The sequence below is a fragment of the Ochotona princeps genome, chromosome 10 (genome assembly GCF_030435755.1).
Source record: "Ochotona princeps isolate mOchPri1 chromosome 10, mOchPri1.hap1, whole genome shotgun sequence".
NCBI classification, from domain to species: Eukaryota; Metazoa; Chordata; class Mammalia; order Lagomorpha; family Ochotonidae; genus Ochotona; species Ochotona princeps.
The window spans coordinates 14,106,127-14,119,692 of record NC_080841.1 but is presented as its reverse complement, the minus strand read 5'-3'; the positions used below and the strand labels follow the sequence as shown (position 1 = coordinate 14,119,692).

Sequence of the window (13,566 nt, the reverse complement as noted above, 5' to 3'; positions counted from 1 at the left end):
GTAGCTAGCACAATGGCTCAACTAGCTAATCATCCACCTTCAAGCACTGGGATCTCATATGGACACAGGTTCATGTCCCAGCTGCTCCACTTCCCTTACAGCTCCCTGCTTGTGGCTTGGCAAAGCAGTAGAGGATGGCCCAAAAACTTGGGACGCTGCAGCCATATGGGAGACCTGAAGGAGGCTTCTTCTGGCTTCAGATTGGCTCAGCTCTGGCCATTGTGGCCATTTGGAAAGTGAACCAGTAGATGGAAAAAGATTTTGGTTTGAAAGCAAGCAAAATTTGCTTATGCTGGCTCACCCCTTGGATGTCTGTAACAGCAGGGCAGCCCACTGGTCCAGGCTGGAGTTAGGAGCTAGGAAACTCCATCCAGGTCTCCCATGTGGGTGGTACTCAAGTCCTTAGGTCATCTTTTGCCTTCTAGGTGCCTTAGTAGGAAGCACAGACAGGACCTAAACCCAGATACTCCAAAATGGGATGCTGACATCTGAAGTGGCGGCTCATCTCACTGGGCTCAATGCCCACCCTGCTCAAGGATGACCCCTCACCAGGTTGTTCTTGGCTCCACCTGCACCCTCAGCATGGCCCCAGCCTCCCAGAGCTTTCATGACATGGACCATCTTCTTGCGGGCATGTGGCGTGCACTAGTCCTCTCACCAACAATGAGGAACCTGCCTGCTGCTTTCCTGTCTTCTGGTCTCCTTTAAGCTCAGTTGAATTGGGTGAGGTCCCAGCACCATGTGCCTTGAGGGCACAGGAAGCTTCTGGCAGGACTGGCACTTGAACCAAATCCTGAAGATATGCTGGGTAGGGGCAGGGCAGTGAAGGCAGAGAGCAATGTGGAAAACAGGAACACAGTTGTTTGGGTGACCTTGAGCAGGCTGTAGCTGCACTGAAGGAAGAAACAGCTCCGAGATAAAGGTACAAAACTGAGATCAGTTGAACAATTCATGTTTGTGGCACGTTTGTGACTTGTCCTTGGATCTTTGTACTAAAGCATACCAGAACTCAAAGTCAAACCATCAGGATAGTTAACAGGAAAATGCTCTGAAATGTACAGGCCAGGGGAATTGAAGCCACTTTCTAATCAATGGCATCTCGTGAATTTGGCCAAGTGCAGATCCAACAAGCCGCTTTCCTGGTCATGCACTTACCTTTACTTTCTGCCAAGCAGAACTTGGTATCTGGGGCTGGCATGCCAGGTGGGTGATATGAAAAGGGAGTTGGCATTCTAGTGAGCCTGAGTGTGTTAGAGACTGAGGAGATGCTGGGAGTTCCACGCTGCCCGTGAGTCAGCAGCGGACGGTGGAACCAGGCTGCGCTGTACACGGTGCAATGGGCAGCAATGGGTGGGATGACTGCCAGCAACTTCCAGCTGGCTAACTGCTGGCTGACGGGTGGTACGCACAGTGCCCAAAGCCCTTGCTGTGGTACTTGGTGTATGTGGACGCAACAGGATTAGCTGATCTGCAAATTAGAACCTCGTTCACTAGGTCCTGTTGGACACAGTTCAAAGTCCTCACATATTTCTGGCAAGAATGTATTATTCAAGTGATCACACAACCTAATGAGTGACCTGGATTGTACATTTCTTCAAATATTTATTGATCACCTGCCCTGTGCTCAATAAATAATTTCTAGGGAGCCATAGGGAACGGAAGAGGGGAGACACTCTATAGGATATTTCAGAACCTTCTAGTACCTTGCTCCAGGGACTAACCTGTTCTTAAGGTAGTTGTTAACCTGAATTAATTTAGCTCTCTGAGGACGATGTTGAGGGATGTGATTGGTGTGGCAACTTGGGATGGGGGTGTCCTCACACATAGCCCAAAGTGACCAGCGCTGCTGTTCACCACCCTGCAGGGCCCAGAACAGCCCTCATGGCAGAGTGCTCTTCCCCGATGCCGTGGCCCTTGAAGCCTGGCCATGCAGAGTTGTGTGGAGTTCCAGGCCCTTTGCAGCGGAAGGACACAGACAGTTGTTATGATCAAGTTCCTGGCTCCTGGCTTCGGATCGGCGCAGCACTGGCCATTGTGGTCACTTGGGGAGTGAATCATCGGATGGAAGATCTTCTTCTGTCTCTCCTCCTCTCTATATATGACTTTGCACTAAAAATAAATAAACCTTAAAAAAAAAAAAACCAAAAAAAGATTTGTTTAGTTTTTACTTGAAATTCAGAGTTACAGAGAGGGGAGGAGATTAAAAGCTCTTCCATCTGCTGGTTCACTCTCCAGCCAGAACTGGACCAATCCAAAGCTAGGAGCCAGGAGCTTTTGGGGGGGTCTCCCATGTGGGTGCAAGTGGCCAAGCACTTGGGCCCTCCTCTGCTGCTTTCCCAGGCTGTTAGCAGGGAGCTGCATTGGAAACATACCTCTAGCGTGTGGGGGGAAGAAAGGGAGGCCTTGAGCCAGACATCCGGTTAGGCACACACCTGCATCTCCATGGGCAAGGACATAGCAAGCAGCAGGAGGAAGTCGTTGTAGGCTGAGGATGTTTCAGGCCCGTCTCTGGGAGTCTGATTGTCCCTGTCGTGTCTGGACAGGCCCCTCAGAGGACCAGGCTTCCTACCTGGGAGGGTCTGTCTTCAGCTGTCAGGAAGGTCAAGGACAAGTCCCAGGAGGAGTTGCTGTAGCAGTAGGGCTGGCCTGGTGGGTCATCTTGTTTTAGAGCAGCCCGCCCAGAAACAGTTGCTGCTCTAGTGGATGACTCCCAGGCCCCCAACAGATTGCTCCATGGGGCCTGAGGCTCAGGTGGGCTTCTTCACCCTGGCCTGCAGCAGCCAAGTGCTGAGGACCAAGCTCTTGAAGCAGAATTCCTGGGCTGCGTGGCTCTGCTCAAGTTGTGGGTCCCTGGTTTCCTGCTCTGTCAAATGGGACCACAACAAGAGCAGCTAGTCCAGGGCGGCAGGGAGGTCAGGTGTCTGCACTTGGAGCAGTGCTGACCGACAGCAGTGACCGTGACCATTGATTGTTCTGACACCCTCTCGTCCACCACTCCCGTAAAGAACCTCGGTCCCCATTCTTTTTTTTTTTTTTTTTTTTTTTTTTTATGAAATACGCTTGAAACATGTTTCCCAAAGGAACCTTTTTTTAAAACATTTTTTTTTTGAAAGTCAGATATACAAAGAGGAGGAAAGACAGAGAGGAAGATCTTCTGTTTGTTGATTCACTCCCCAAGTGGCTGCAACGGCCGGAGCTGCGCCAATCCAAAGCCAGGAGTCCAGAGCCGCTTCTGGATCTCCCATGAGGGTACAGGATCCCAAAGCTGTCCTTGACTGCTTTCCCAGGCCACAAGCAGGGAGCTGGATGGGAAGCAGGGTTGCTGGGATTAGAACCGGCACCCATATGAGATTCTAGTGCATGCAAGGTGAGGACTTTAGCCCCTAGGCTACTGTGCTGGACCCTCTCGGTCCCCATTCTGAGCAAGCATTTGTTTGTGCTTCTCTAGCTCATCATTTCCCTCCACAGTTACGCTCTTTCAGACACATTCTCTGTGGTTCATTTTGCCCACGTCCCCTTGCCAAGGCCTCTCATGACTTGCATCCTTCCCTCGGCTCTGCGAGCTCTGGCGGCAAGCCCACCCCTGTGGAGTGCCCCTCACTCCCTGCTGGCCCCGCCTCTGTGGCCCCCTGAAGCTTGGAGGTGGGTCAGAGGGTGTGGCATGTATTCTGTACTAGCAGAGCTTTTGTCCTCTCTCCAGGCCACTTGGTCAGCAGTGGGGCCCAGATAGTCTCAGTAGGAGGTGGGCCAGGGCTCTGCAGAAAGCTTCCAGCAGAAGGAAGCCAGCCCAGCGTGGACTGTGACAGCACAGGGTGCTGGCTTGTCGCCCGTCAGCCTCAACTCCCTAAGGAACTACCCCAGTGCTCACAGCCCTAAAACAGCCAGTGTTTACTCCCTTGGGATCCTGTTACCTGGGCAGGCGAGGTGGCTGTGGCTTTCCCTCCCTGTGGGGCTGGGGCACCCCAAGTACCCAGGAGAGCCTCTGCGGGCATGGCTGGGGGGTAGGCCAGGCACCGTTTTTTTTTCTCACTCAGCTCATCTTACGGAGCTTCTCTATCCAGCAATGTCTTTGAGGGTTGGAAAGGGCATTTGACAACCGTGTTCTGTATTGGAGCATCCAGTTTCCAAGCCTGGCCGCACTCCTAGCTCCAGCTTCCTTCTAACGACTACCCTCAGGGATATGGGGACACAGGTAGAGTTCTGGGATCTGGCTCAGCCTCCCCCACACCCCCACCCTATATTGTGGGGATTTGAAGAATGAACCAATACATGAGGGATTTGTCTCTCTGCCTTTCGAATAAAATTTTTGAAAAAAAAAATCGGTGTTTTTACTCCAACAGCTGTGGGAAAGCCATAGCAAAACTATAAACTGGGTTGTGTCAGAACCCGGCACGATGCATTTCTGGCCTCACGGTTCCAGCTCTTGCTCGGAACATGCATTCACCTGGCTGGCTTGCCACAGCAGCCCCATAGAGAACATTTAGCATCACAGCCACCAATGGTTGAGCCATGTGTTCAGGCCACACCCTCAAGCCGGCTCCTCCTCCTGTTAGTGGATGCCATCCACACGCACACAGCCAAAAGGGGACCCAGAGTTTCTGTCCTGTCTCTCAGTCCTCCTGCTGACCACATTGCTTCTCTGATGCCCAGGGTTCCTGATGCTGTCCTGTCAGAAAGCAGAAAGTGGGGGCCCAGCAGTGTGGCCTAGCGGCTAAAGTCCTCACCTTGAACGCCCCAGGATCCCTTATGGGCGCCGGTTCTAATCCCGGCAGCTCCACTTCCCATCCAGCTCCCTGCTTGTGGCCTGGGAAAGCAGTTGAGGATGGCCCAATGCATTGGGACTCTGCACCCGTGTGGGAGACCTGGAAGAGGTTCCAGGTTCCTGGCTTCGGATCGGCGCAGCACTGGCCGTTGTGGCTCACTTGGGGAGTAAATCATCGGACGGAAGATCTTCCTCTCTGTCTCTCCTCCTGTCTGTATATCTGACTTTGTAATAAAATAAATAAATCTAAAAAAAAAAAAAAAAGCGGAAAGTAGTGTCCTGGAGCCTGATGATAGAGAACTGCCTGTCCACACCCACCTGAGGCAGGGCTGGCCACAGGAGAGGTGCCCTACCTGCCTGGGCCTGCCTGAGGCTGAGCCCACGCCTGGTGTACTTGTCCAGCAGTCCCTGGCAGGGGCCGCAGCCTGGGGCCCTCCCTACAGGAACAGGCAGCGGGCAGGAGGCATGCCTGCCTGGCCAACACTCAGGCCTGGGGCCCTGTACTTCCAGAGACAAGAAAGTGTAGGCCTAGCGTTCTCTGAGCTCCTACTCCTCCCTCTGTTTAGGATTTCCTTGAACTCTCATGTGGTGGGTAGAATCCTGTTTTACAAGCTGGGAAACTGGCTCAGTTAACATCTTAAAATCCCGAGCTGGCAAATGCAGCTGGGGTTAAATCTGAGTTTGGGGCCCGGCACGGTGGCCTAGTGGCTGAAGTCCTCACCTTCACAAGGGGTGCCCAGGGAGCCGAGAGGAAGCGGCAGGCAGGCCAGCAGAAAGCAGAAAGGGGCTCCTCGCAGGGAGTCGGGGACTCACAGCACCTTGATGGGATGGCAATCTTTCCTTGTGTTTCCATGGAGTGAGCCTGATGGTGGCTGATGTCTCCCCTGAGTGCTAAGTACCAAGCAGCATTCTAGGGTTAACTGGGTCTTCTCTTGGAAACCCTTCAATGATGTCTCTATTGAGGTCTCATGGTTTCACAATCTGTGGCTGTATTTGAATGATGTAATTTAAAGATATAGTTTTTCTTTTAAATATATATGTATTTTTAAGTTATGTAACATGCAGAGTTAGAGTGAGAGAGAGACAGAAAGAGAATGAGACATCTTTTATCCACTAGAACACTGCTCAAATGGCTGCAACAACCAGGGTTGAGCCAGGCCAAAGCCAGGGGCCAGGATCTTCTTCCAGGTCTCCCCTGTGGGTGCAAGGACCCAAGCACCTGGGCTATCTTGTACTGCTTTTCAGACCATTAACTGAGAGCTGTTTTGGAAGTGGAGCAGAGGACTCAAACAGGCTCAAAGCCTTGGGACCCTGCACCTGTGTGGGAGACCCAGAAGAGGTTCCTGGCTTCTGGCTTCGGATCGGCGCAGCACCGGCTTTTGTTTTCACTTGGGGAGTGAATCATTGGACAGATCTTCCTCTCTGTCTTTCCTCCTCTCTGTATATCTGACTTTGTGATAAAAAGAATGAGTTTTGGTGCTAATGTTTTGGTTTAGTGAGTAGTCACCTGAGACACTGGTATGCCATATGGGTGCTGACACACAAAGCGTCTCAGGTGACTACTCACTAAACCAAAACATTAGCACCAAAACTCATTCTTTTTATAATTTTCATATAGTCACAAGTTTTACAACTATCACCATAATCACTTTAGAATCATTTCATAGCCCCACAAAGCTCCATATCTGTTAGCACTGAGTCTCCAATGCCACTTTCTGCCACATGTGGCCATAAATTGCTGCTGAGTCTCCACAGATTGGTGCAGTCTGGACATGTCCTGGAAGTGGCTTGTGCTGTATGGGGCAGGCCTACATTCATCATTCAGTGTTGTTTCCCTCATGCCCCAGATACTCAGGGCTCACATGTTTTTTAGCATGCACCCCGTCTCACTCCGTTTTTGTTATTGAATCATAGTTCTTGAAGGGAGGGTCCACTCTTTTTTTTTAAGATTTATTTATTTTTATTTGAAAATCAGATCTACGGAGAGAGGGAGAGACAGAATGAAGGCTTGTTGGTCTTTACAATATTGAGCTTTTTATGAATGTGAAACAAAGTTTTCTCAATTTTTTTAAAGATTGATCTATTTTTTATTGGAAAGACAAATCACATTTATGGAGAAGAGAGACAGAGAGAAAAATCTTCCATCTACTGGTTCATTCCCCAAATGGCCCCAACTGCTAGAGCCTAGCCGATCTGAAGCCAGGACACCCATATGGGATCTGGGCACTTGCAAGGTGAGGATTTAGCCATTGAGCCATAGCATCGGGCTGAAACAGAGCTTTTGTATATAAACTGAAAAGAAGAAAATACATGAGGGGCCAACATGACGATGCAGCAGGTGAAGTTGGTGCCTGTTACTCCAGATCCTGTGTGAGTTTCCAGGCAGCTTTACTTCTGCTATAGCTCCTGCTGATACACTGAGGGAACAGTGGTGTTAGTTATTCAAACAGTTTGAGTTCTAGTTCATATGTTATTAAGATATTATATTATTATGTGCAGCTAATTCCCGCAACCTGGTTCCTTACTGTGAGCTGAAAACAGCAAATGCAACGAGGTATCTTACGAGGTTTATTCCAGCGGGGCAGGAACAGGGTGGAGGTGGTGGAGATGGGGGGGGAGGGGGAGATGGAGGTACCTGGGGCCCCTAATGTTCAGGTAGGCCCGCAATGTGTGAGGCTGGATTGGGAGGGATTGAGGGCAGGCCCCAGGGGATTGGTGCATGCAGGTGAATGCCTAGGGGCAACTGGTGAGTGGGCAGGGTTGGGAGATTGGCATTTCTCAGGTGAAATGCCAGGCTACATCTGATTGGTGGATGGCTAGACCGGCGCGAATTTCATAAGCTGTGAGGAAGAAGGAATGGTGCCAGGGCGGGTATCAGTCTTCCTGATGACCTTCAAATCACTTCTCACAAGTGGAAGACGACCCACCACGTGGGAGACACAGATGGGATTCCTGTTTCTGACTTTGGCCTGGCCTAGTTCTGGTCATTGCAACTATTGGAAGATTGAGCCAGCAGGTAGAAAATTTCTCTCTTTCTCTCTCTCCATCCCTCCTTTCTCTTATACTCTGCCTTTCAAATAAATAAATCTTAAAAAATGAAAAGGATATGTATAAACAGGCTTAGTATTTATCCACCTTTGAGTCCAAATGTGCGGCACAGTTTGCTCACATTAGTTCTGTAAGAAAAGCCATCTTTTGGGGCCTGGCATGGTGGCCCAGCAGCTGAAGTTTTCACCTTCAATGTGCCAGAATCCCAAATGGAGGTTGGTTCTAATCCAGCTCCCTGCTTGTGGCCTTGGAAAGCAGTCAAGGACGGCCCAAAGTCTTGGGACCCTGCACCTGTGTGGGAGACCTGAAAGAGGCTCCTGGCTCCAGATCAGCACAGCACTGGCTGTTGTGGTCACTTGGGGAGTGAATCATCAGACAGAAGATCTTCCTCTCTGTCTTTCCTCCTCTCTGTGTATCTGATTTTGCAACAAAAATAAATAAATCTTTTTTTTTTAAACCATCTTTTGTTGAAATTTTGCTGCAGTAAAACATTAAAGCCTGGGGGCAATTTTTTTGAAAGCTCTTTTCTCCATTGAATAATCCTATGCCTTTTTTTTTCCTTTTTCCTTTTTAAAAAATATTTACATATTTACAAATTTGAAAGGTAGAAAAATAGAGAGAAAAAAGAAATTTTTCCATATGCTGATTCATTCCCCAAGCAGTTGTAATATCCAGAGCAGTGCCAGGCTGAAGACAGGAATCTTGGGGGCGCGTGTGCTCGGACCATCTCCCCCCCCAACCCCCCGCTGCTTTCCACAGGCACTTTTCCCTGCTAAATGGAAACTGGAGCCAGCAGCCACACCGGAAGTCCTCCTAGCAAGCAGCTTCAGGAGCGTGAACCAGCAGGTGGAAGATTTATATTTCTTCTTAGACATCTCTTCCTCTTTCTCTCACCGCCTTTCAAAAAAACATTTTAAAAAAGAAGAACAAGAATGTGATCGGAAAATGGCCCTCCCCCTTGTGTTCCATAACAAATAGGAAGGAGTGTCTGTGTTGTTATGGATGCGGAAGCCAGCAGGGATTAAGAAGTGAATACCTGATGGGCCAAAGGAGCTTTGGTTACAAACACAGGGAGGGGGTGGGGTGAGGGCTGGGGAGGAGAAAGGGAACTTGATTGCCACGGGGACACTTCTTAGCAGCCTGAGGTTGGAGTCATTTTGTTACTATTTTCCCGAACATCTAAGGGATAGACTCCTAACTACACTCCCTTTCTTGTCTTATTTTTGGGGTCAATTTTAGGGACGCCTCTGATTTTTCTACTCACCCATCCCCCACAGCAAACGTCATCTCCACCTCCGATCACTGAAGTGTACACACATGCCCCTCCTATCCCACTGTGTACTTGGGCTCATCCAGCCTCCCATCACTCCTTCACAGAATGAAGGAGAGCTGTGAGAGCTGCTTGTTTGACTAGAAAAAGGAAGGAACGTGTCTCTTGATAGCTGGGTGACACCAAGACTGTACCTGCTCCATCCCCTCTTCCCTTGGGTCCCCTCTCTGTCACTCAAACAGACCAGAAGGAAGTGGGTTCAAGGGTTTAATTTTTTGTAGCATCATTGACTCCTCATCAGGGTGTTCGTAGTTGGGATTTTTCCTCCCAGAGGTTGATGTGCCTGACCATGAGACCACCCAGCTGAGAGAGCTTCACCACCAGCCTCACACAACTCACGTCGTACCCCATACTCCTCCTGAATATCTTCTGGTCCATCTGCCCTTCCAGGAGGTGGCCCAACAGGGTGAAGCTGGTGCAGTGCTGAGGCGTCCCCAAGGGGTTATATCCCAGCTCCACCTGCCCCTGCTCCAGGGCATTCGCCCCGTCCACGATGGAGCCCGTCAGCACCTGCACCCTGCTCAGGTTTGCTGGGTGGTTCAAGATCACAGTCAGGTGGTTCTCCACGCTCACATTGTAGGTCCAGAAGAATGACTCATCCAGAGTGTAGGCCTCCCAGGGGAAGTGGACGGTGAACACCTTCATATTGGTGTAGACAGCTGCAGGTGGGTTGTTGGGCCTGTCGGGAGGGCTGTGTTTGGGAACCGCTTCATTGCCAGTAATGGGGTGGTATGCCCTATGGTAGAAGAGGAAGGGCTGGCTGAGGATGGGGTGATCCTGGCCGAGGAGGGAGCGGAAGTGAGAGATCATCCTGTCTAGTGGCTTCTCTTTGTGGAAGAGCAGCAGAAAATGGGCCAGGAGCGGGAGGTCCCTGCTACGGAAGAGCTTGCCCAGGAAGCCCATGTTGGAGAACTCCAGCAGCGCCCAAGGATGGGACTTCAAGGCAGTCACCTTGGAATGAATGTGCGTGATGAAGTTGGGAGCACAGAAGACGTTGTCTCCCAATAATAGGAAGTAGTCGGAGAAGTTCGTGGCAAAGCTCATGAGGAAGGCATGTGCCACATTCTGCTTGGAGTATTCCTGCCCACCGTAGTCCCAGTCCTGCTTATCCACGGCTGGGTAGACGTCCGCTGGGGCGTGGATCACCAGCAGCTGGCCTGCCAGGATTTGGGGACTGAAGAGTCTTGACATGTGCTCTACAGTGTCCCTGAGCACAGCGAGGTCTGGGTGGGCCAAGTGTACCAAAACCGTGAGCCGCTTCCGCTCAGCTTTGGAGACCGAGTGGAACAGGTTGAAGAGCGTGTAAAGGAGGTTCTTCTGGTCCTGCTGGGACACCGTGGACAACCCCACTGTCAGCCACGCTGAGGAGGAACAAGACCAGTCAGTCAGTGGGCCTCGGGGGCGAGGGGGGGGACCATGATGGGGTGCCAAATGAGACCGCATCACTTTCCCTTCCCCTCTTCCTCTCTCCCCCTCTTGTGTTTTCTGCCCCAATCCTGTCCTTCCTTTCTTTCTCTCTCCCTCATCTTATTCTTATTTTTCTTCTGTTCTCTTCTTTCTTTGCTTTAAATTAAAGCATGGTTCTTAGCCACATCAGCCTCACCCACAAGCTTGTGAGGCTGCAAGAATGGCTGAACCTGCATTCAAGCAGCGGCCACTGCAGACCTGGCAGACACTTCACAGCTGGCGATGGACTGAGCCGGGTGGTACCGAGGCCTACGGATGTCAGTGCCCAGCAATCAATAGCCAGTGTTGTAATCCTCACAGTCTTCTTGTCTACACCCTGCTCTTCCCCAAGCCCTCCTCTGCCAAAAGTACATTAGGAAAAGATCTGCTCTTGGAAGTTGGGGCCCAGGGTTCTGATCCAAGTTCTGCCACTGCTGCTGTGCTGGTGTGATTCTTAGCAAGTCCTCTGCCCTGGGACTTGAATCCACAGAATCCACTGAACGAACCCAGGGAGCTAGCCTATGTGACCCTGAGATCCCTTCTAAGACACTGCTTCCCTCCTTGCTTGTTAACAAAATATTTATTTATTTATTTCTCTGTTTATTTGAAAGGCAACATTACAGAGAAAGAGAGAGTAAGATTTCCCATCCCAAGGGCCCGGCGCTGTGGCCTAGTGGCTAAGGTCCTCGTCTTGAACACGCCAGGATCCCATATGGGTGCTGGTTCTGGTCCCGGCTGCTCCACTTCCCATCCAGCTCCCTGCTTGTGGCCTGGGAAACCAGTTGAGGATGGCCCAAAGCCTTGGGACCCTGCACCCGTGTGGGAGACCTGGAAGAAGTTCCAAGCTCCTGGCTTCAGATCAGCGCAGCACTGGCTGTTGTGCTTGCTTGGGGAGTGAATCATCGGATGGAAGATCTTCCTCTCTGTCTCTCCTCCTATCTGTATATCTAACTTTGTAATAAAAATAAAACAAATCTTTAATAAAAAAAAAAAAAAAAAACAGATTTCCCATCCTCTGGTTCACTCCCCAAAATGGCCACCATGGCTAGGGTTAAGGTTAGGTCAAAGCCATGAGCCAGGAACTCCCCCAGGTCTCCCAGAGGGATGGAAGGAAACCAAGTACTTCAACTATCTTCTCCAGCTTTCTCAGGTACATTAGAAGAGAGCTAACCCAGAAGTGGAGCAACTGGGACTCGAACTGGCTCCCCTATGGGAGGCTGGCTTCCCAGTGACTTAATTCACTGTGTCACTACACATGCTCCTAGTAATTTTTAATTCAGAAATCCCACCTTCCTCTGACAACACCTGAGCCTCCTCCTCCAGTACTCTGCCTTCTCGCCCTCCCTTGCCATAGCTATGCACTTATCCCTTTTAATTTCTCTATCACAACATATATGTAGACAACCACTACCCTTTTCTTTGTGATACTTGATTTCTTCCCCCTTTCCATTTAAACACTGTAAAGATGATAAGCCTCCCTCCCCTCCCCCCATCCCAAGAGTGCCCAGCACAACCGCAAACTCAAACATTGGCCCTCACTGAAAGACAGCAGCCAGCGGGAGCAGGCCCTGCGCACTCAGGACAGCACAGCAGTGTCTGGTGCTGCAGGGGTAGCGCAGCAATCCCACCTTTCCACCACAACTCTTTGTTTCCCCTCCTGCATCTTCTCTTCCCTAAGATGACCATGACTGGGGCAGGGGAAGAAAATTCCTTCCAGATGCAAAGCCTCCTGGCACTGTCAGTCTTACCCCCTTACTCCTACCACCTGTCCCCAGCCTTGGCACTCACTCTTTCTTCTGCGCTGGATTTTTTCCGTGTATTTCAGGGTGATTGTCTCCCAGTCTTCTAGTGGCTTCAGGCTCTTGTGGATGCCATAACTGCCCCCCTGGGAGAGGGACAGGGAAAATATGTCCCCTTTCCCAAGAAGAGGAGGGTTTGTACCCCAGTGGCTTCCTGCAGGCTTTCCAGGCACATGACAGGTGGAGGGAGTCGCGCTGTCTTGAAGCAAGCCCAGCTTGCATTCAGGACGCTGGCTGGGTAGCCTGTGACACCCAGGGCTTCAGCAGGCAGGCCTGGCTCCTCCCCCTCACCTTAACACACACCTGCAAGTCCAGCAGCTTCTCTGTGACTAATAGGTTCCCTCTGAAGCTTCCTGCTCTCAGAGGGGAAGCTTCCAAAAGGAAGCTGTTCTCAAGAACCGGCTGGTCCTTGCTACTTTCCCTTCCCCCACCCCCAGTCCCCAAATGAGAGTGAGGGTTGCTACTTCGCCTTCAATCAGCATGACGATGTTGTCATTTTCAATTTCTCTGGGGATTTCCAAAATAATGAAGAGCCACAGGAATGCAATGGCCATGCAGGTTAAGATGCAACGCCTAATGGGATACCGCATGGTGACTTCTCAGGTTGCAACACCTACAGCAAGAAAGCAATGTAGACTTCTGGGGATGTCACACCTGAAGCTTTCCTATGTGCTCTGCAAGGGTTCACCTCCATTATGTCACCCCAGTGTCACTTCCATGCCTCCCTTAGTCATCCTCACATGGTACCCCACGTCACCCCCCACATATCACCTCCACATCATCCCATTACCCCCACGACACCTCCACACATCACCCCCACATCACCCCTGGTCACCCTTACGTGTCACTCCATCACTCCCACATGTCACTCACCCCCGGTTGCCCCCAGGTGTCACTGTCATGTCACCCCCAATGTCACCCACGCCGCCTTAGCTTCATCACCCCTGACTTTTCCCAACATGCCCTAGGGAACCAAAGAGAAGGCAACTTACACCCCTTGACCTTGGAGAATCAGATCTCCCCACATTCCCCTTACTCAAATGAAGGCCAGCCAGGTGTCTCAGTGACATTCCTGTTTACCTGGGAAAACAGGTGATCCTGGTTCCTCCAACCCCCTTTTCCAACAAAAATTGAACTATCAGAGCAGATGCACTGGAGTGCTGTTGTGAGCTGGGTGTCTT

The 13,566-nt window shown here is 50.8% G+C and overlaps 1 protein-coding gene across 1 annotated transcript; it reads right to left on the bottom strand.

Annotated features, from left to right (window-relative positions):
* Nucleotides 1-9,333: 9,333 nt before the first annotated feature.
* Nucleotides 9,334-13,566, bottom strand: LOC101533702 (alpha-1,3-mannosyl-glycoprotein 4-beta-N-acetylglucosaminyltransferase-like protein MGAT4E). The gene is made up of 4 exons (XM_058669719.1): nucleotides 13,466-13,566; nucleotides 12,850-12,998; nucleotides 12,375-12,471; nucleotides 9,334-10,501 (listed from the first exon to the last, which is right to left on the bottom strand). Exons 2-4 carry the CDS (start codon nucleotides 12,973-12,975, stop codon nucleotides 9,378-9,380), a joined length of 1,347 nt encoding a protein of 448 aa, XP_058525702.1. The 5' UTR covers nucleotides 12,976-12,998; nucleotides 13,466-13,566; the 3' UTR covers nucleotides 9,334-9,377.